This window comes from Mauremys reevesii, linkage group 2, assembly GCF_016161935.1.
Source record: "Mauremys reevesii isolate NIE-2019 linkage group 2, ASM1616193v1, whole genome shotgun sequence".
NCBI classification, from domain to species: domain Eukaryota; kingdom Metazoa; phylum Chordata; order Testudines; family Geoemydidae; genus Mauremys; species Mauremys reevesii.
Genome location: NC_052624.1, coordinates 3,687,549 through 3,709,668, shown reverse-complemented (window position 1 = coordinate 3,709,668; position 22,120 = coordinate 3,687,549). Strand labels below are relative to the sequence as shown.

General features: G+C 41.3%; 1 protein-coding gene across 2 annotated transcripts in view; it reads right to left on the bottom strand.

Annotated features, from left to right (window-relative positions):
- The window catches only part of SMARCC1 (SWI/SNF related, matrix associated, actin dependent regulator of chromatin subfamily c member 1), a 159,595-nt gene that overhangs the window by 60,283 nt on the left and 77,192 nt on the right, over nt 1-22,120 (bottom strand). For both annotated transcript variants that reach the window (XM_039523511.1, XM_039523512.1), the window contains 3 exons: nt 21,296-21,355; nt 4,530-4,788; nt 3,591-3,752 (listed from right to left, as the gene is read on the bottom strand). In XM_039523511.1, coding sequence (XP_039379445.1) covers nt 3,591-3,752; nt 4,530-4,788; nt 21,296-21,355 — 481 coding nt within the window. The remainder of the gene's footprint in view (nt 1-3,590; nt 3,753-4,529; nt 4,789-21,295; nt 21,356-22,120) is intronic.

Genomic DNA, 22,120 nt, shown 5'->3' with positions numbered 1-22,120 from the left:
AAACAAAGGGCCCTACACAAGCAGTGACCCCAGTTTGAGAAACACTGGTCTATACCAATCACATTTCCCACGTGACACTGAAATATATCAATATAAAAAAACACTATTTTCAAAAGACTAGTGGAGCTGTAATTTTATTTCTAGGCTACATCAATGAACCTTAATTACAGTGTATTCCTAAATAGATAAATATGTCACTCTTGAAAACTAAATTAAGTGTAATACTTCAGTTCTAGTGATGCAAGCACAGCTAGCTTTTTCAGTAGGCGTATGCCATGCAGATATACTTTATCTTATTAAAAACACTACTGCAAGTGCAACCTTGGTAGATTCTTCCTCTGCATCCTCCACTGCAAAGCTGTTTTGAGGTGAAAGGCCATGCAGATTGTCCAGTGACCCAGTTAACTCTTGTTGTGAAGCTCCCCCAGGGAGAACCGTCTGCTGTTGTCCTAATTTATTCCATTAATCACAGCCCAATACAAATTGCATTAACTATAACAGGCCAGTATTGGAGATAGAACCCAGTCCACAAGAATTATGTTATGGTTGTCTGCTTTCCACATCCCCTTATTAAATGGCAAAGGCTACAAAATCTGTATTTGCAACTAGTGGGTATCCTTTTGGAGAAAAGGGCAATGACAGGCCAGTGTCCAATACTAATGATGGAAAACTAAGGAATGTCAGGGCTCAGGCCTCAGAAAAGTCCACTCCTGTTGTCTCAAATCCTGCTGGGCAAGACTTACTATCAAATTGTAACTACTCCAGCTAAAATAGGCATAAATCCATTGATTATTTTAATATAACCACTAATTTAACCTCAATCCAAGCTGGAAAATACTTAGATTTGTTTTACACGAGACACTCAGATAAGAAAAATAAAACTATTCACCCTTTAAAGGATTTAGAGGGCTATTACTCCTCTTGTCAATTCCACATGACAAAACAATGCGACACAGATATGGAGAAGGAGATATTCCAGATGCCATGATGTTTATTTTTCAGCATGTATTTGTCACGTCATTTCAGAGTTCTATGCTCCTCCAAGTCAGCTCTGCCCTGCTACACCATGTGGAACTGACAAGAGGTGACAGAACACTATGGAATAGCTTGCTAATTTCAGTTTCAATTATTATATATATATAAATAAAAGTCTGACAAGTGTAATGTGAAATTTAGGGGGTATTCTGCAGTGTTTTTAGTTTAAACTAAACACTGTCCAATTTAAATCTATGCACTTTTTAAAAATAAGCATCATACATGGTACACATATACCTACTTCAACTACGGAATGAAACTTAGAGAGGTAGGTGTTAAGTGTACTATTGTGCTCCTAGTTCCTATGAACCGACCTCAAAAAATCACCACACAATTCTGTACTCTCTGCTCACGTCTGGAGTAATGGGGGATACCGCAGGTAAGGCCTGAGGTGTTCTGGCAGAGCTTGAGGCAAAGCTTGCACACTATCCAGATTACACTACGCTCAGCTTTATCTGGTACGAGACATGCTTCACTGGCACAAACCCTAAATTCACTCTCAAATTATTTGTGGTAGGATGAAGAAGACACCAGCCAACCAATGCTGAACAGAGATTTTGAGATATTAAAAATTTACTGACAAACATTAACAGTGCTGCCAGATCTTTACTGAATGTTTAAAGATTAAAATCTTTTTGCGTTTTAGTGGGTATATAGCACAGTCCCTGCAGGCACACTGTAGTAAACCAAATGGAAGAAATAAGAGCAACTATGCTGCAGGGTTTAAGGAACTAAATAGAAAACTAAGTTATATGACTTCCATTCTCTATTTAAGAATGGGATTTAAAGAGAAGTTAGTTTTTAGTGGAAAGGGGTTTCAAATAGGGATTTTCCACGTATTCTAGGAGGCTGAAACAGCCGCATAGCTTCTACACATTTGTGCTACAGAGGACAATTTTTGTAACATGAATAATCATAGCCTAAAATATTAGCCTTATTCTTATATCTACTGAAGTAACTCAGTAAGCAAATGCGTCCGCACATTAGAAACTCAGCTCAACTGACAGTTACAGCTACATTAGAGTTTTCAAAAATCTAAGAATGGCCCAAACTATGCAACACAAAAGCACTACTAGCCAATAAGCATTGTCCATGTGCAGTTCAGGTCTAATGAAACAATGTTTTCTCATCATTACTGTTGTCTAACTCTGTACCCAGAACACAGGCAGGAAGTCATGAAAACAGAGTGGAAATGAAGAAAAAACATTATGTAATGATCCTCCCTCCCTCCCCCAGCATGGGTGTTCTGTACTTAAATTCTGACAAAGTCATACAATCCAGTTGGTTTTATCATAACTTCCAAAGAGGTGGAAGGCATTATGTCTCATCTGGTCTGAACCAACCTTACTACCAGTGGGGCCAATGCAGAATTGTTCCCTCTGGAATATTTAATTGTTTTGCTTAGTCTGCTTTTATATCTCCCAAGAGATAAGGTTTTCATTCTGAGTCTTGTATACAGGAACATATGAAGTGACATTCTGGATCTGAACCAAAGTCCATCTTGTCCAGTATTGAAGGCTTCAGAGGTAGGTGTGAACTCTGCAGTAGGCAGATGTGGGATAATCTATCCCCTAGACTAGGTTTCATCCCAACTGTTGATAGACACTGGCTTAAACCCTGAAACATGCAATTTAATATTTCTTTCTAAATGGTTAGAATTTATTATGACAACTCTGGATATTGTAAATTACCTATATAAGCGTCCACTCCCTTCTGAACCTTCCTAAGTTCTTGGCCTCAACAACTTCCTGTGACAATGAGTTACAGTCTAACTACGTGTTGTGTAAAAAGGAATTTCTTTATCAGTTCTCAGTTTCCCACCTTTTAATTTCACTCAGTGTCCTCTTGTTCTTGTGTTACGAGAATGGGAGAACAGAAGCTCCCAATCTATCTTCTGTAGACCATCCATTATGCTATATACTTTTATCCGGTCTCCTTTTATTTCTTACAATTGTGCATATCAGTTACTGTGTCAATAAGAGTATTGTTTGGTCTAACACACATCTAACAACTACCAATGAGTCATGTCAGCTACTTGTTACTTACGCTTTTATATAAAAATGTTTAAGATTTTCCCATCAGCAAAACCTGAAAACTTTCTATATTAAAATGTTAGCAATAGAAATAAATGGGTGACATTTACAATGTAGTCCAAGTTCCTTGCAGGAAAGCTGTATATTATAAAAATGTTTATATTCAAAAGACTCTAAATGCTATTGAACACTAACTTCTAATTTTGCTAATGACAAATGTGTCCTACCTTTAGCTTCAACATTTCGGGAATTGTTAACACAAAACAGATTTATGATAAGCCATATGCAAGACTTATTGCTGACAATTATTTGTTCTATAATTGTCTAGGTCTCTTTCTGACCTAAAAGGGACAGAAGTGAGGGTGGGACCAAAGAAGAGAGAGATAGTATACTAAAGACTAACAGATTCAGGTTTTTACTATATTCTATATAGAAAATATATATGCTTGTTTCTCGCTGAAAAAAAGTACTAAAGATAAACCTGATATTCAAAAATTTCTGCATTCAAAACTTATGACCTACCAAGCTTCTCTGGCTCATCTGGACCTGTTCCAGCAATGCAGCTGCTCTCTAGTCCATATGTTGGATCCACCTTCCCAGAGGTTCTTGCTGCTTCCTGCACTTTCTTGACATGGGCTTCAACTAGTTCCAGTGGTACCTCCTCTCGGACCCGAGAAAATTCCTCTGTTAAAGAATTAAAGAGAAAATATGATGTCTGCACATCACATGTAAAAAATAATCAGTTTTCACAGACTCACATAAATACAATGACAAAGTGAATTTTCAATATGTTCTGAAGTTCCTCCTCACTTATAACATAAGGAAGCTCATTCCTTCCCTTAAATGTGTTAGTTAGCAGTAGTTAGAGTTAATATCTCTTCCAAACTATACATATGCAAACTAGTACATTTATTCTATCTACAGAAAATAAGATAACGGGTTACTGAGTATGCAAGAACTTTTCTATCCAATCACAGTTACATAACATAACCAGGAAAGCAACAAGTTAAAATTAATAGAACCAAAATCGACTGCTAGGATCTTTATGTTTTTCTTTTTTGTACAAGATTCCAAATAAGTGATTTAACACTGTAGCAGTATTTGTTAATGTAATGTACATTTAAACAAAATGATAAAAAGTAATAATGGGCACTTATGTAGTGCTTTACAAACCAATTAATAGTTCATAGAATCATAGAAGTGTAGGACTGGAAGGGACCTCAATACGTCATCTAGTCTGGCATTAGTAAAATGCAAAACAGACAACCATACTGGTAACTCCTCCCTGAGTAATTTTATAGATATTTGCTTCTGTTTTCAACTTATGTTAGCTGCATTTTGAAGGAACACTAAAGATAGCAGCTGATCTTTCTAAAGCTCAAGGGAAAGCCAGCAACCAAGCACAAAGTTACACTATGTCAGACAAAATCATAAGGAAAGATAGCCATAGCGACCCCATACCTAAAGCAGCTTTAGCTGCAGCTGATGCCACCCGAGGATCTACCACAGATGCCAAAAAAGCAACAGTGCTCATCACTGGGTTTCCAGACTGGCTGAAAGGTACAGGCTGGTAAGCCAATGGGCCCAAGGATGCATCAGAGTTCTCCAGATAAGGGTCCTCTATGGGAAGTCTCAGAAAGTGGAGAATGCATTCATCCTGGGTGCGACTCCCAACGTGCTCAGAGACTTTATTCCAGTCATCTTTGTACATCTCCAGAGCCTGCAACAGAGGAAGAGTAAGAATTGTTTTGCAAATAATGCTACGTATACACAAGTTTTTTTGTTCTCATCACCATCCATTCTGGTGACAAACAGAACAGTGAATCAAGAAAGGGGAACTATGTGAAAGGGAGTATATAAACATTGATTTTTCATAAACACTTGTTTAGACAGTTGAGGGCCTCTCACTTAAACACCAAGTTGAATTTATGGGCTATGGGAACTGGTAAACAGTATAATGCTGGTCTTTTATTCTGTGCCCAAACACACATGTCTGATTCTCTGTTTGCTAATTACCATCTCAAAAACTTGAAAGATTTTACAAAACAATTGTTTAATTTGTGAGTCAACACAACCTATAATGAGACTATCTAAACACACCAACATTTGCAACAGACTACAGCAAAGGGGAGTGAAAGAAATGGAAGTTATTGTTAATATTTCTGAAGAATAATTCTATCTCACGTTAAAGGGACATCATGAACCTGAAACCTCGTCAATTAAAACAAAATTAAGTAGTTTCATGTACTCCTACCAATTTTTTGGTTTGACACATCTTATTTTCTTAACTTTAAAAGTGTTTCCCTTTCCTTGTTACTGTGTGAAAGACTAACACAAACAGGGGAAACTGATCGACTATACAGGGGAATAGAGTGTTGCTTACACCAAACATATTAATTTAACTGTTCCCTTTTCCCTCCCAGACCTACACCCTCCATGAGGTTTCTCCTCACGTTCTCTCTCATCATATGCTAAAATTATAAGCCGTTTGGGGTAGGGTCTGTCTGATTTTGTGTGTGTACAGTGCTAGCACAATGGGGCCTGGCCCTGAACCTGATTGGTGTTACTACAATGTAAACAATTGACTGTACACAAAGTGCTGTCAGCTGCACAAAGCAAAACATGAAAAGATAAGAAAATGTTTCTTTTCCCCATAATCTTAGTTACAATCTACTAAAAAAGGTAGGTAAAAGTTTTCAAACAGGAGTTTGATTTTTAAATTGATGGCGTACTTGTAAATTTTCAGACTAACGAAACTCTGAATGCAAATAATTTTGGCAGCATGTTGAAGGATACCAGTGATACAACCATAAAATGAGCTATACAGATAAGTCTAATTTTTCTCAACAGCCTAGAAATAAGACTACAGAACATTCTTGATCACTGGCAACTAGACGGAATCCATGAGTTGTAAGGTGAGGATCTTGGTGTATCAGAAGCAACAGATTGTTAATGTGGCTATATTTACAGAGCACCATCTAGCAGACTATAAATGGTAAGGAAAATCCTGTGTTCAGAATTGAAGTATCAGAACGTAGTGTCGAGAGATTATTAGATCCCTTAACTAATCTTTGGTAAGAGCAGAGGTATTTGAACCACATTTCAGATGCAGGAGATCTTGTCCACAAAGTGGACAAATAAGTCTACTTTGTGGACAAGATCTCCTGCATCTGAAATAATTCATCAGAATCCCAAGTGATGGGGATTAGACACTGGACCACTGGTATATCAACTTTCCCAGACCTTGGTCCAGTTATACAACAGCAAGCCCTTGAAGAAGTGGAGGAAATTCAAATGATGACATGCAATTCGGATTCCCGCCAGTTGTAGATAGCCAAAAAGGCAAAAAGTTCCTTGGGCAAAATGAAATGCCTTCCTTTACAGAAAAGTCAGCTATCTACCTTAAAGCATTCTATGATCTGATCACTACCTAAGATGTTGATCACTGTCACCAAATTTAGAGAAGCCGGGGAACAGCCATCTCCCAACTACACCTGCCTCCGCCAATATCCAACACTCTTTCCAATTGGGTGTTTAACCCATAAGAACGGCCCTACTGGGTCAGACCAAAGGTCCAACCCCAGGATATGGCACAGAAACAGCACTTGCTGAACTGACGGAAGATTTCCTCCTGGCCACCACATACACAAAAACAAGATCCATACTAAGATTCCTTGGTCATCTCTCATCAGCTTTCAACACAGTTGATTATGAGATGCTGCTGGACCACCTTAACTTTGCAGTGGTGAGCGCTTATGTTAGGAGTTGGTTCAGATCCTTCCTCTGATCCCCTATTTTCACATCTAGAACCTTCAACTGTGGAGTACTACAAGACTCTGCCCTCTATTCCATCACATTGATTGCATATTTAAAATCACTACGGAAGGCAGTGAGAAAATACAGCCTCACTTAACAGCATACAGATGTCACCCAGCTCTAATTATTCTCCAAGAATGTCCCAGTGCCTAAATGGTGGGTAAGCATCTGAATGAAAAGCACCGGGAGAAGATAAACCCAGACATGATGGAAAAAATGCTAGTGGAAGATGGAAGTATTCTGAAGATCCAGTGAAATCTGTCACCGATCTGAAATGAGGGATCTGTCCTCCATTCATCAAAATAGTTTGCAGCCTATTGATCCTTCTAGTTCCTTCTTTCACTGCTACTGGATTCACAAATAGTGGTATCTACCAGATCATCTTCTTCCATCTTTAACAGGCCATGAGTCAACAACTTACCCAAATGGATATCAATTTAGGCACAGTATTCCAAATCCTTTTGTAACCTCCACGATGGACTACTGAAATATACTGTACCTGGAAACAACTAGTGCCTTGAAAAAAGCTTCAGCTAGCTCTAAATGCAGTAACCTATCTTCCAAACAGGTAGATGTGAGCCCTTCACCTGATCCTGTGGATATTACACTCCTCACAAACTTATCACAAGTTCTTATTTAAGGTTCTTGTTAGAGCCCTCATAGACTGGGCTCAGACTACCTCAGCACTGACCACTCTCTCTACATCCATGACTTCCCATGACAGTTACATTACTCAAAAGACTCGATTGAACCCATTACAAAGGTGAAAGTCTAGAGCAAGAGAAATCAGCAGCCCAGCGGCTTTTAAACTGCCTTCCACAAGACATTCAAACTACCAGAAATGTCTTCACCTTCAGGACCACATGCAAGATTCTCTGGTTTACATTCCTCCCTCTCCCATACAAGAAAGATTTACACAACCTTTCTGCACATGCAGGGAAGAGGAGAGACCCAAAAGGTAGATCAGCTTTAAATAGACTACTTGACTTATCGATTTCCACAAGGTACTTCGATAGCATGGGGATGGGTGCATCAGATGTTTAGATAGAATATTCTCTTGTGAGAGCTCCAGGACACACAAGTGCAAAAAGTAAAAAGATCTTGGAAGTTTTAACAGAGGTGTCAAGGACTAAATGGACCAGAGACCAAACTATCACTTTCACCCTCTGAGGCAGTTATTCCAATTTAGGACTAAGGGGAGGGAAGCTTGTACAAGTGTTGAATATGCTGTAACTTGTCCTGTGGGTAAAGAGGACATCAGTCTCCAGGACTATAAATATAGCACCTTTCACTAGCACTATACATACATTTTTTTAAATCCAAGAACTCTAGAATGAGTTGTTTTCCAGACTGGAGTACTGCCCTCATAAGCCTGTAAGGAAGTGTTTTGGCAGCTTCAATAGCCTCAGCTGTAACTGTTGTAATCAAAGCCATGGTCATCTTCTGTCACAAGACACTTTGGGCTCTCAAGAATGCTGAGTCAGCAATGTAAAATACAATCTGAGGAGCACTTTGGAAAATGTGAAAAGAGACTAGCCAGATGGATAGCTGAGCTGAAAATTGAAATGTTATAGATTTGTTGTGCATTGACCAACTTGAAGAAATACACCCACACCAGGTGGCCTCCGGTCTTGTTTTGTATGATTATTTATAAGTGGTTTAGTTTTGCCTTGTTGAAACTTTTGGATCAGTTTCTCTTGCAGAGTTTAAAACTAGTGTTGCTCGACGTAGTAAAGAGACCTCCAGAATGACCTCAGTCCACTGCTGTGCCCTCCATCCAAAAGTGTAGGAAGCAGGATTAGGTGGGCAAATGCAATACAAACAAAATTCCTATTTAATACTTCAGAGGAGAGCAAATGTTCCCTGTCACTATAACTTAAAAAGCCAGAAGGGGAAGGGCAACATGAATTATGAAAATGTCCAAAACCACAAACTAGGCAATCAGTACCAAAAGCTAAAGTTATTTTAAAAGATACCATGGAAAGGAGAAACAACACCCAGGAAATCAGAGATTCTGTTTGGTCATCTGGTCCATACTACAGGCACCAATGCAGGGTTGTTCTTTATGGTATTGTTCTCCTGTGCTTTGTCCAGTCCAAATTTAAATGTCCCAAGCAATAGGGCTTCTGTTACTTTCCTTGGAAAACATTTCCACAATTTAGAAGATCTCAGCATCAAGCAGAATTTCCTTATATTCAGGCTATAGATTTCTTTCCCTAATTTCATCTAATTACTGCTGGCTATGCCCCCCTTTTATCACGTTAGAAAGCTAGCCTGGCTGTATTTTTGCATAAAATACGATTCAGTGCATTCTACTTCATCGCTTATTATTTTTCTGTTAAACTAATGTTTAACTTCCCACAACACTTGCCCTTATTATGAACTGCTGAAAATGATCTTGTAGCAATGCAAGGAATACAGTGCTACACTGAGATACAAGTGAAAAAATGGCAAATTAAGATGCTAGGGAGAGAAGCAGATTTTTCTCCCTCCAGCCATTCAGTCTATGGATAGTAGGGCAATAATTATCTTGGATAAGACTTTTTCTTTGGAACTTTACTGCACATATTTGCCCAAAGCTACCCTGAGGATTTAATTGGATGGAGTTGGCTTGTTGTAGCAGGATCACTTAAGCTTGAACTGATCTCCTCTCTCTACTGTTTTATTTATAGGCTAAAAACCAAAAAGATTGAACAAATAGCATGGGCTCAGGACTCATTCCTTGTTTAATAAGCATTTGCTGAATTTGGGGTGATGTTTATTTGGATTATTCCACTGGGATATTTTCTTGCCATTTTTGGACACCATACGAGTATTGCACCTTTTTACGATAAATCAATGGATCATGGCTGGATCACCATCCTTTCCAATCAGTTTTAACCAAATAACTAACTTTATTTACTGCAGTGAGGTGTTAAAATCTGGATTGCAAATCCAACATTGTGTTTTTGCTCACAAGTCATTCTATTATTTAAAGGTAAGGTAATAATTGGAGATATACCAATCTCCTAGAACTGGAAGGGACCTTGAAAGGTCATCGAGTCCAGCCCCCTGCCTTCACTAGCAGGACCAATTTTTGCCCCAGATCCCTAAGTGGCCCCCTCAAGGATTGAACTCACAACCCTGGGTTTAGCAGGCCAATGCTCAAACCACTGAGCTATCCCTCCCCACTTTCTCTTCCATTCTAATGGAGCTATAACATTCCATGCTAGTGAAGTTATTAACTATCGCTAAGGAAATTGTCAATAGAATATTGGTTGAAAGTTACTCCACTAGCATGTTTAATTCAAAGTAATAACTGTGTTGAATTATAATTAAACAAATTAACTATAGCATAAATTGTGTGTGTCAAGGCTGATAAGCACGGAAATATCTCTATTATTTATGATGAAGTATTAAGAGTCCTATGTTTATACAGTATATACCCAATATCAACTGCTACTTAGCTATTCTTGCTCTGGAAACCCATCTTATTATATGGGACTATATAAATAATTATCTGGGGCACAGGCCATGTTTATCTGTAACATGAGAAAAGAACTAAATCCGTTTTACTAAATACACTTCCAGTTCTATGAAGACTGTTTTAGTAAATTTTGCTTATTCATATAGGTGTGGTGGATATTAAGAGTCAGAGTATGACATGCACTGCACTGTTGAAATTAAGAGTCCCTGGTTTTCCTTATGATCTCAGAACTTGGTAGTGGGTTTTCTGACAACTAGTGACATGGCTAAAAAACCTAGACAAATCACCCCTAAAATTACATAATTGTAGTACACAAGGCTACAGCTAGGAGTAAAGGGAAGGTATTACGGAAGGGAGAACCTTCTCTGTAGGCAGTGGAAAAGATTTCTAAGGGAAATGGTGGGAGCTCTATTACTGAAGACTTAAATCTAGACTGGACAAACCACTAGTAAATAAGAAAAATCCTGCCCTGAGCCACAGGAGAAAGCCTGTGACCCTTGTGTTTATTACATGTTTCCACAGCACCTCGCACTGAGACTGTGGCTATGTGACCGGGGCTCATTAGTGTTATCACAATGGAACCCATAACAGATGACCCAAGTGTTAATATTGAGTCAACAGTTCCAGTTCCACTCAGTTTTGGTGGACAGACCTGATAGTATTATTGACTTTATTTATAGAGAGTCAACTTAACCCTGCCTTCTTGCACTCATTCCCTTAAGCCAGTGGTCCCCAACCTTTTTTTTGTCTGGTGGGCCCCGGACGACGAGCCACCAAGGACCGTGGCCAGCGGACAAGCATCCGCCGAAATGCCGCCGAGACGCGGCAATGTCAAGAGGTGTTGCCTCTGAAATGCTGCCGAAAGTCAGTGGCATTTTGGCGGCGACACCTCTTGATAACGCTGCTTTTCGGCGGCAACGCCTCTTGACATTGACACATTTCGGCAGATGCTTGTCCACCGGCAAGTACGCGGGCACAGATAGATGTCCTGGCGGGTGCCATGGCACCCACGGGCACCGTGTTGGGGATCACTGCCTTAAGCTTTTTCCAGAAGTCTATCAGAACACATTAAAGTACAGTTCTGTGGTCTAGAGCAGGGGATCTCAGGACAAATTTTTTGGTGGCTTCAGAGTGTAGCCACCAACTCTTGCTGGCAGCTGCTCTCACATTTTTTCCTACAATACTTAATTAACTTTAGGGAAAACAAATAAATATGGACATGTACACGTCCAAATCATTGTAATGTATCTATTGCTAGCTAGTAAGTCTGCTGTGAAAAGTGATATTAACCAACATACAAGTATCACTTTTCACAGCAGACTTATTCAGCCCTGGAACGCCAGGGGACAAATTAAGCTTTGGATGGGGTGTGGTGGAAGCAGCAGGGCCAGGGACGATGGGGGCAGGGCAGGGAGGCAGCAGTGGGCTGGAGTCTGAAGCCCCACAGCCAGAGCCCGAAGCCCCATGGCCAGGGCCTGGGGTTGGAGGCTGGAGCCGTGCGGCTGCGCAGCCAGAGCCTGGGGCTGGAGCCCGAAGCCCCAGAGCCTGCTGCCTCGCCACCCCAGGGTTGAAGCACAAAGCTTGAACCCAACTTCCCCATGGAAGGTGGGGAACTCACCGGCTGCCTGTTCCTCCAGGTGTCTCCAGAGCCTGACCCCTGGGCTGGTGGCCCCAGCAACCAACACCAGGGGGTGCATCCAGGGGCAACAGGGAGGGGGAGTGGCCACTACTTTACCCCCTCCCGCCCCCGCCAATCAGTGTCCAGGAAGCTATGGCCGCAAGAAAAGCCCTTGGTGGCCACATGTAGCCACAGAAACCGCATTTCAGAAACGCTGGTCTAGAGCCTCAATAGCACGTTGACTCGCACTATGGTTTTGCTATACAACTACATGACTAGGTGGCCACCTCTTAACTTGCTTCCCCTATTTATAGTGATGAAAGTGAAAATTAGTCAACATGTAACAGAATCATCTGTATTCCAGGAACAGATACGCTTCAAAAAGGAATGTTCGCAGTTTCCTCTAACACCTTGTGGCATAGCTGGGGAGCTGTGAACATTATCAGAACTTCGCAGCATTCACCTTACTTGCAAATATATACACATCACTCCAAGGGCATTTCTTTCATAGTGTAAAACCACGTTTTCAACTGTTTGCCTCAAGACCTCATTGCATTGTAAGATACACTCAGGCACATAAAAGGATTCTGGGGCTGCAGATACAGGAATCACATATTACTGGAAGTTAAAGCACATTTTATATAGAGATATTCTTATGAATTCAGAAATGGCAGCACCACCATCCATAGTTCTAAACTGCATGGGATCTCTCAACTGTCTTTTCCATTTTACATATGTGACTCTTTTTAAGAAGCTACCCCCATTTTAAAACTCAATTCATTGAGGTGGTCAACAAGCATGTGGACAAGGGGGATCCAGTGGATATAGTTTACTTTCAGAAAGTGATTTTCAGAATGCTTTTTACAAGATGGAGCTAGGCTGTTCTCAATGGTGGCAGATGACAGAACAAGGAGCAATGGTCTCAAGTGGTAGTGGGGAAGGCCTAGGCTGGATATTAGGAAAAACTATTACACAAATGGGATACCTAGGAAGGTGGTGGAATCTCCATCCACAGAGGTTTTTAAGGTCTGGCTTGCCAAAGCCCTGGCTCGGCTGATTTAGTTGGGGTTGGTCCTGCTTTGAGCAGGGGGTTGGACTAGACGATCTCCTGAGGTCTCTTCCAACCCTAATCTTCTATGATTCTAAGATCCCTCACCAAAGGCTCTTATGCAAAGTAAGCTGTCATAGAATAAAAGGGAAGGTCCTCTCATGGATCGGTAACTATTAACTGGTTAAAAGACAGGAAACAAAGGGTAGGAATAAATGGTCAGTTTTCAGAATGGAAAGAGGTAAATAGTGGTGTCCCCCAGCGGATCTGTAGTGGGACCAGTACTATTTAACATATTCATAAATGATCTGGAAAAAGGGGTAAACAGTGAGGTGGCAAAATTTGCAGATGATACAAAACTACTCAAGATAGTAGCCTGCTTTGGACTTAACTAAGAGCTACAAAGGGATCTCACAAAACTGAGTGAGTGGGCAACAAAATGGCAGATGAAATTCAATGTTGATAAATACAAAGTAATGCACTCTGGAAAACATAATCCCAACTATACATATAAAACAAAAGGTTCTTAACTAGCTGTTACCAGTCAAGAGAGATATCTTGGAGTCATTGTGGATAGATAGTTCTCTGAAAACAGCCACTCAATGTGCAGCGGCAGTCAAAAAAGCGAACAGAATGTTGGGAATCATTAAGAAAAGGAAAGATAATAAGACAAAAAATATACTACCTCTATATAAATCTATGGTACACCCACATCTTGAATACTGCATGCAGGTGTGGTTGTCCCATCTCAAAAAAGATATACTGGAATTGGAAAAAGTTCAGAAAGGGTAAAAAAATGATTAGGGGTATAGAACAGCTTCTGGACTTTTCAGCTCGGAAAAGAGATGACTAAGGGGGGGGGAGATATAATAGAGGTCTATAAAATCATGACCATGTAGGGAAAGTAAATAAGAAAGTGTTATTTACTCTGTCTCGTAACACAAGAACTAGGGGTCACCCAATAAAATTAATAGGCAGCAGGTTTAAAACAAATAAAAGGAAGTATTTCTTCACAGAACGCAGTGTCATCCTGTGGAACACTTTGCCAGAGGATGTTATGATGGCGAAGACTATAACAGGATTTAAAAAAGAACCAGATAAATTCATGGAGGATAGGTTCAGGATGGTGTCCCTAGCCTCTGTTTGCCAGAAGCTGAGAATGGGCAACGGGGATTGATCACTTGATGATTACTTGTTCTGTTCATTCCCTCTAGGCATTGGCTACTGTCAGAAAACAGGATACTGGGCTAGATGGACCTTTAGGTCTGACCCAATATGGCCATACTTATATTTTTATCGACAAAGAAAAAATACTTACCTGTACAGTAACTGGAATTCTTCCAGATGTATTATCCAGATGTGTATTCCACTCAAAGTGCACGTGCTCATGTGCCAGGATCAGACATTTTTGCTAGCAATGTCTGGTCCATGCATGCGCCCTGAACACCTTCCTGCCAACAGTACAAAGAGTGAAGCTGGTCTAACTACCACTCCAGTTCTCCCTCTATCGCAGAGCCCTGGCATGTAATAGGACTCCTAAGCAGAGAGAAAGGAGGGCACGTTGTGGAATACACATATGCACTATACATTTCAAAGAACACTAGTTACTATACAGATAAGTAACTTCTTTGAATGCTTGTTCCTATGTTGACTCTATTTGAGGTGAGCCCCAAACAGTGACCTGAATAAGGAGATTGGAGCTTAGAGTCTTACCCCAATAGAGAGAAATGGACTGTTCTACTGAAAGAAGCTTCTGCTCTGGATGCCTCTGCCACAGCATGGTGTCTATCAAGCTATGTATGGAACCCCACGTGGCAGCTTTTTAAGTGTCAATACTGGGAATTTTTTTTTTTCTTAAGACAGAGCTCAAGCCTCCAGAGTTCTGATGGAATAGGCCTAACAATGATGGAACCTCATGGAATAAGTCCAAAGAGATTCACTTTTAAACATGCCTTCCCTGGACCCTTTTTGTCCATCTAGCTTAGAAAAGGACTTGCATATTCCACACTTTGCTGGCATATATGATTCCTCCAGACCAAACAGATCCAGAGTGTCAGTCATTCTAGGGAAAGGCTCTCTCACAAGAGGTGCAGTACTTCAAACCAGGAGATTTTGTATGAGACATCATACCTAAATAAGAAAGCTTTTGATAAATGAAAGGGGAGAAAACAGGGGAGGTGCAAAGTAGTAAATTCTCAAAAAGCCTGATAACTATGACTAATACAACAAATTGCCAGACGTCAAAACACACTAGCATTAGTAACTATTAAAAACTACTCTCAAAATTCTTAGAAAAGATTTGAGGGATGCAGATACTGTAGCACTCCATCTCAAGCCTAGGGCAGCAAAGATGAACTGGAGTGGCAGCTGATCTGGCTCTTTATACCCTCTGTATGGGACATGAGGGAGTCAGGGGGGTTTTGTTTACAGGTATAGGTATTTGCTAGGTAAGGCATGGGTATAAGCTAAAGCAATGATGTAATGAGCCTACAAGGCACATAACTCTGTTTAACATAGTTAAACAATCCATAAGGCCCAAAAACCTTAGCATAAGGTTAGCATAACCTTAGCATAACCTTAGCATAGCTTTGCGAACAGGGGCTGCTAACAGGGAGTTTCGCAAGGGAGTTTGGAAGGGGAGTGGGAAGGGAGTGGGAACCCCTCGCCGGCCATAACCCCTTCCCTGTAGCCCCCCCTAAAATCCTAAAACCTATAAACCAAACTACATTCCAAAACTACTTTCTGTAAACCAGCCTTTCACTAACTAGGAGACAATGCAGGCAGAAGCCCAGCAGCAGAGTGGGGGCTATCCAGTTTATTGCACTGAGTGTAGCATGTATGATTACCTGCCCTGTGGGCGGGTTGCGTATGTGTGCAGTCGGTGCAAGGAGCTCCTGGCCCTCAGAGACCATGTACGGATTTTGGAGGCCAGGGTGGCAGAACTGGAGGAGCTGAGAGAGGCAGAGAGGTATGTTGATGAGGCCTTCCGGGACACTGTAGAATTGTCCCACCTCCGCTTAGACAGCACCTGTGCTGTTGAGGAGGAAGAAGGGCCCAGGAAGTAGAGCAGTCAATGGGAGCAGAGGAAACCTTCCGTAGTTGGGACCCTCCTTCCAGATGGTGCTGGGGTTGCCTCTCGCACTGAGGTTGCCTCTCCGGGGAGGAACTCCAGTTTCTAGGAAAAGGCAGGTGTTAGTAATGGGAGATTCGATTATTAGAAATGTAGATAGCTGGGTCTGTGATGACCGGGAGAACCGTATGGTGACTTGCCTGCCTGGTGCGAAGGTTGCGGATCTCTCGAGGCATCTAGATAGACTTATGTGTAGTGCTGGGGAGGAGCCCGTGGTGCGTGGTACATGTAGGTACCAATGACATAGGGAAGGGTAGGAGAGATGTCCTGGAAGCCAAATTTAGGCTGCTAGGAAGAGACTGAAATCCAGGACCTCTATGGTGGCATTTTCAGAAATGCTCCCAGTTCCACGCGCAGGGCCAGGTAGGCAGGCAGAGCTTCAGAGTCTCAATGCGTGGATGAGGACGATGGTGTAGAGAGGAGGGTTCACGTTCATTAGGAACTGGGGAAACTTCTGGGATGGGAGGAGCCTATACAGGAGAGATGGGCTCCACCTAAACCAAAGTGGAACCAGTCTGCTGGCGCTAAACATTAAAAAGGTTGTAGAGCAGTTTTAAACTAGGTGATGGGGAAAGCCGACTGCTGCAGAGAAGCGTGTGGATCGGACACAGACTTCTCTTAGGGGAGAGTCTGATGATAGAGAATCTCAGGTTATAGTCAGGAGCCGAGGAATGAGAAATATAATGTGAGGGCGGATCAGATGATGAACAGTCACATAAAAAGAATCTGGCACATCAGAAAAAGGCAGGCTAATAAACAGGGACAAGTTTTTAAAGTGCTTGTACACAAATGCCAGAAGTCTAAATAATAAGATGGGTGAACTAGAGTGCCTTGTGATAAAGGAGGATATTGATATAATAGGCATCACAGAAACCTGGTGGACTGAGGGCAATCAATGGGACACAATCATTCCGGGTACAAAATATATCGGAAGGACAGAACAGGCCGTGCAGGGGGAGGAGTGGCACTATATGTTAAAGAAAGTGTAGATTCAAATGAAGTAAAAATCTTAGCGAATCCACAGGTTCCATAGAGTCTCTATGGATAGAAATTTCATGCTCTAGTAAAATATAACATTAAGGATCTATTATCGACCACCTGACCAGGACAGTAATAGTGATGATGAAATGCTAAGGGAAATTAGAGAGGCTATCAAAATTAAGAACCCAATAATAGTGGGGGATTTCAATTATCCCCATATTGACTGGGAACATTTCACTTCAGGACGAAATGCAGAGATAAAATTTCTCGATACTTTAAATGACTGCTTCATGGAGCAGCTGGTGAACCCACAAGGGGCGGCGACTCTAGATTTAATCCTGAGTGGAGTGCAGGAGCTGGTCCAAGAGGTAACTATAGCAGGACCGCTTGGAAATAGTGACCATAATACAATAGCATTCAACATCCCTGTGGTGGGAAGAACATCCCAACTGCCCAACACTGTGGCCTTTAATTTCACAGGGGAACTATACTACAATGAGGGGGTTAGTTAGACAAAAGTTAAAAGGTACATTGACTAAAGTGAAATCCCTGCAAGTTGCGTGGCGCTTTTAAAGACACCATAATAGAGGCCCAACTTCAATGTATACCCCAAATTAAGAAAAACTGTAAAAGAACTAAAAGAGCCACCGTGGCTTAACCACCATGTAAAAGAAGCAGTGAAAGATAAAAGACTTCCTTTAAAAGTGGAAGTCAACTCCGAGTGAGGCAACTAGAACGGAGCACAAACGCGGCCAACTTAAGTGCAAGAGGGTAATCAGAAAAGCCAAAGAGGAGTTTGAAGACCGGCTAGCCAAAAACTCCAAAGGTAATAACAAAATGTTTTTTAAGTACATCAGAAGCAGGAAGCCTGCTAAACAACCAGTGGGGCCCCTTGACGATGAAAATACAAAAGGAGCGCTTAAAGATGATAAAGTCATTGCGGAGAAACTAAATGGATTCTTTGCCTCAGTCTTCACGGCTGAGGATGTTAGGAGATTCCCAAACCTGAGCTGGCTTTTGTAGGTGACAAATCTGAGGAACTGTCACAGATTGAAGTGTCAGTAGAGGAGGTTTTGGAATTAATTGATAAACTCAACATTAACAAGTCACGGGACCAGATGGCATTCACCCAAGAGTTCTGAAAGAACTCAAATGTGAAGTTGGAACTATTAACTAAGGTTTGTAACCTGTCCTTTAAATCGGCTTCGTACCCAATGACTGGAAGTTAGCTAACGTAACGCCAATATTTAAAAAGGGCTCTAGGGGTGATCCGGCAATTACAGACCGGTAAGTCTAACGTCGGTACCGGGCAAATTAGTTGAAACAATAGTAAAGAATAAAATTGTCAGACACATAGAAAAACATAAACTCTTGAGCAATAGTCAACATGGTTTCTGAAAAGGGAAATCGTGTCTTACTAATCTATTAGAGTTCTTTGAAGGGGTCAACAAACATGTGGACAAGGGGGATCCAGTGGACATAGTGTACTTAGATTTCCAGAAAGCCTTTGACAAGGTCCCTCACCAAAGGCTCTTACGTAAATTAAGCTGTCATGGGATAAAAGGAAAGGTCCTTTCATGGATTGAGAACTGGTTAAAGGACAGGGAACAAAGGGTAGGAATTAATGGTAAATTCTCAGAATGGAGAGGGGTAACTAGTGGTGTTCCCCAAGGGTCAGTCCTAGGACAAATCCTATTCAATTTATTCATAAATGATCTGGAGAAAGGGGTAAACAGTGAGGTGGCAAAGTTTGCAGATGATACTAAACTACTCAAGATAGTTAAGACCAAAGCAGATTGTGAAGAACTTCAACAAGATCTCACAAAACTAAGTGATTGGGCAACAAAATGGCAAATGAAATTTAATGTGGATAAATGTAAAGTAATGCACGTTGGAAAAAATAACCCCAACTATACATACAACATGATGGGGGCTAATTTAGCTACAACGAGTCAGGAAAAAGATCTTGGAGTTATCGTGGATAGTTCTCTGAAGATGTCCATGCAGTGTGCAGAGGCGGTCAAAAAAGCAAACAGGATGTTAGGAATCATTAAAAAGGGGATAGAGAATAAGACTGAGAATATATTATTGCCCTTATATAAATCCATGGTACGCCCGCATCTCGAATACTGTGTACAGATGTGGTCTCCTCACCTCAAAAAAGATATTCTAGCACTAGAAAAGGTTCAGAAAAGAGCAACTAAAATGATTAGGGGTTTAGAGAAGGTCCCATATGAGGAAAGATTAAAGAGGCTAGGACTCTTCAGTTTGGAAAAGAGAAGACTAAGGGGGGACATGATAGAGGTATATAAAATCATGAGTGATGTTGAGAAAGTGGATAAGGAAAAGTTATTTACTTATTCACATAATACAAGAACTAGGGGTCACCAAATGAAATTAATAGGCAGCAGGTTTAAAACAAATAAAAGGAAGTTCTTCTTCACGCAGCGCACAGTCAACTTGTGGAACTCCTTACCTGAGGAGGTTGTGAAGGCTAGGACTATAACAATGTTTAAAAGGGGACTGGATAAATTCATGGTGGCTAAGTCCATAAATGGCTATTAGCCAGGATGGGTAAGAATGGTGTCCCTAGCCTCTGTTCGTCAGAGGATGGAGATGGATGGCAGGAGAGAGATCATTTGATCATTGCCTGTTAGGTTCACTCCCTCAGGGGCACCTGGCATTGGCCACTGTCGGTAGACAGATACTGGGCTAGATGGACCTTTGGTCTGACCCGGTATGGCCTTTCTTATGTTCTTATGTTCTTAAGCAGTTAGCCAGGAGGAACCCTAGATCATAAGGTATCATAAAACAGAATGCTGTAATGACTAAACTGCTGACAGGTAATCACAACATGCTAGTTTTATACCATCTTAGGATATTTTAAATGAGGATTATCGCAGATGTCTGACCACAAGAATGCCATGGTAACTAATTGACATATATGCTAATAAGCATGAGGTAAGAGGCCTAGTAACCTATGGGAGAAGGTAACCCAACATTAGTAGGGTGAGGAAATACAAATAAGGAAAAGGGGAGTAGGTACAATGTGTCAGCATAACATTATAAAAGTTGTATCCCAGCCTGTGTGCACTGAGAGATGTAACTCTTGGGAAGTACTAGGATGATGAACACTAGTGATGGTGATGAGGAAGATAATGACTAATACTTCAGGTTCTTTTGCAAGGGCTGGTGAGAGTATGTGGATGCTCAGATGCACGTTCTGTATTAGACCCCAACCCCGCAAGGTAGATAAAGGTTTGTAACTTTTCTAACGGTCTTAGGCCTGGTCTACACTGGGGGGGGGTGTCGATCTAAGGTACGCAACTTCAGCTATGTGAATAGTGTAGCTGAAGTCGAAGTACCTTAGTTCGAATTACTTACCCGTCCTCACGGCGCGGGATCGACATCCGCGGCTCCCCCGTCGACTCCGCTACCGCCACTTGCTCTGGTGGAGTTCCGGAGTCGACGGGAGCGCGTTCGGGGTTCGATATATCGCGTCTAGATTACTCTGAGAAATCGATTGCTACCCACCGGATCGGCGGGTAGTGAAGACGTACCCTTAGATACAGAGGGTTTTTCCTAGGTGAGAGTGTTGCAACTGTGCACATCAGGGTTCCGAAGAGACCAGTAATTTTAATACTATTGGACTTGATCTTGGGACTAGAACCTACCAAATCTCAGAGTGTCAACTGGGAATTCTTAAGTAATCGATATAATTAATACACAATAGATCTGACAACAGTGCATGTGTGGCCTAAACAGACACTAAGTGAAAACTGGAGATTGAGACCGCATGCACACCTCAAGTGGTGCGCACACATGGACAATCACCGGAAGAACCACCAGATTACTAAGGATATAATTTTGTCACAGAATAGATTCCGTGACTTTAACAGACCTCCGTGACTTCATCGACTTCAGCCCTGGCAGCTGGCGGTCAGCTCTCGAGGGTGGGGGCTCAGACTGTTAGTCCCCACCAGGTATTTTTCATAAAAGTCAGAGATAGGTTGCAGGCTTCCAAGAATTTTTGTTTATTGCCTACTACCTGTCCATGACTTTTACTAAAAATACCCACAACAAAATCTTAACCTTAGATATTACATACAAAAGCCTCCTTTCTCTGGATTACCTTCAGTATAAAACATTCTCCTTCATCAGCTCTTACCTCTAGTAACAGCAGTGTCTCTTGCTCTGTCCATTCTCTTCCAGCACTGGCTCCCTTACTCTATAAAGGAAGAAAAGTCAAGATAGATTACTTATCTTTGCAGGAGCACTACTTTGAGCAAAAGAACTTCTTGTAAAAGCAGCAGCTGTGGTGGTTCTATCTACTACCACAGCCTATTAGTCACTCTTCCCAGCAATCCTGCTATAGTTGATCATATCGCTGCTTACCGTAGGCAGCTGTCTAGTCTGCAAGAATTACACTCAGAATTTCAAGAGACACAGGAGGACAGGAAAGTATGTTTAACTAAGACAACACTTACATAGTAGACAGGTTGGATTGTATTAGGTATATAATGGATACAGGAATGTGCAGTTTAAGGGACTGGAGTAGTAGATTCTTACTAGGAAAACGATCCTCAAAAAGAGATAAAAATACCTGGAGCGAAAAAAGAATCTCCAAGGATAACTGACAGGGAAATGCAAGCTCTTTGAAAAAGAGACACTCTCCCCCTGTAACTGCCCTTTGCCCTCAGTATGAGTATTTAGTATAGCATCACTCTCGAGTTTACTGTACTACACCAAACTGATTTGGGAGTTACTTAAAAGTTTCCTTGAAACTACAGAACTCTTGAAGAGGATACTACCACCAGCTTCAGCTGATATAAACACCCCCTCACAGATGTCAAAACTTCCCTCATAAGGAGGGAAGGTTAATGGGGTTATGTAGTTCTATGTAAGACACTGAATTAATGCCAATAACTTATCCTTTCCCCAAATATCTGCACAGAGTACAGATCACTAACTCATGCGACAAAAATTAAAAGAG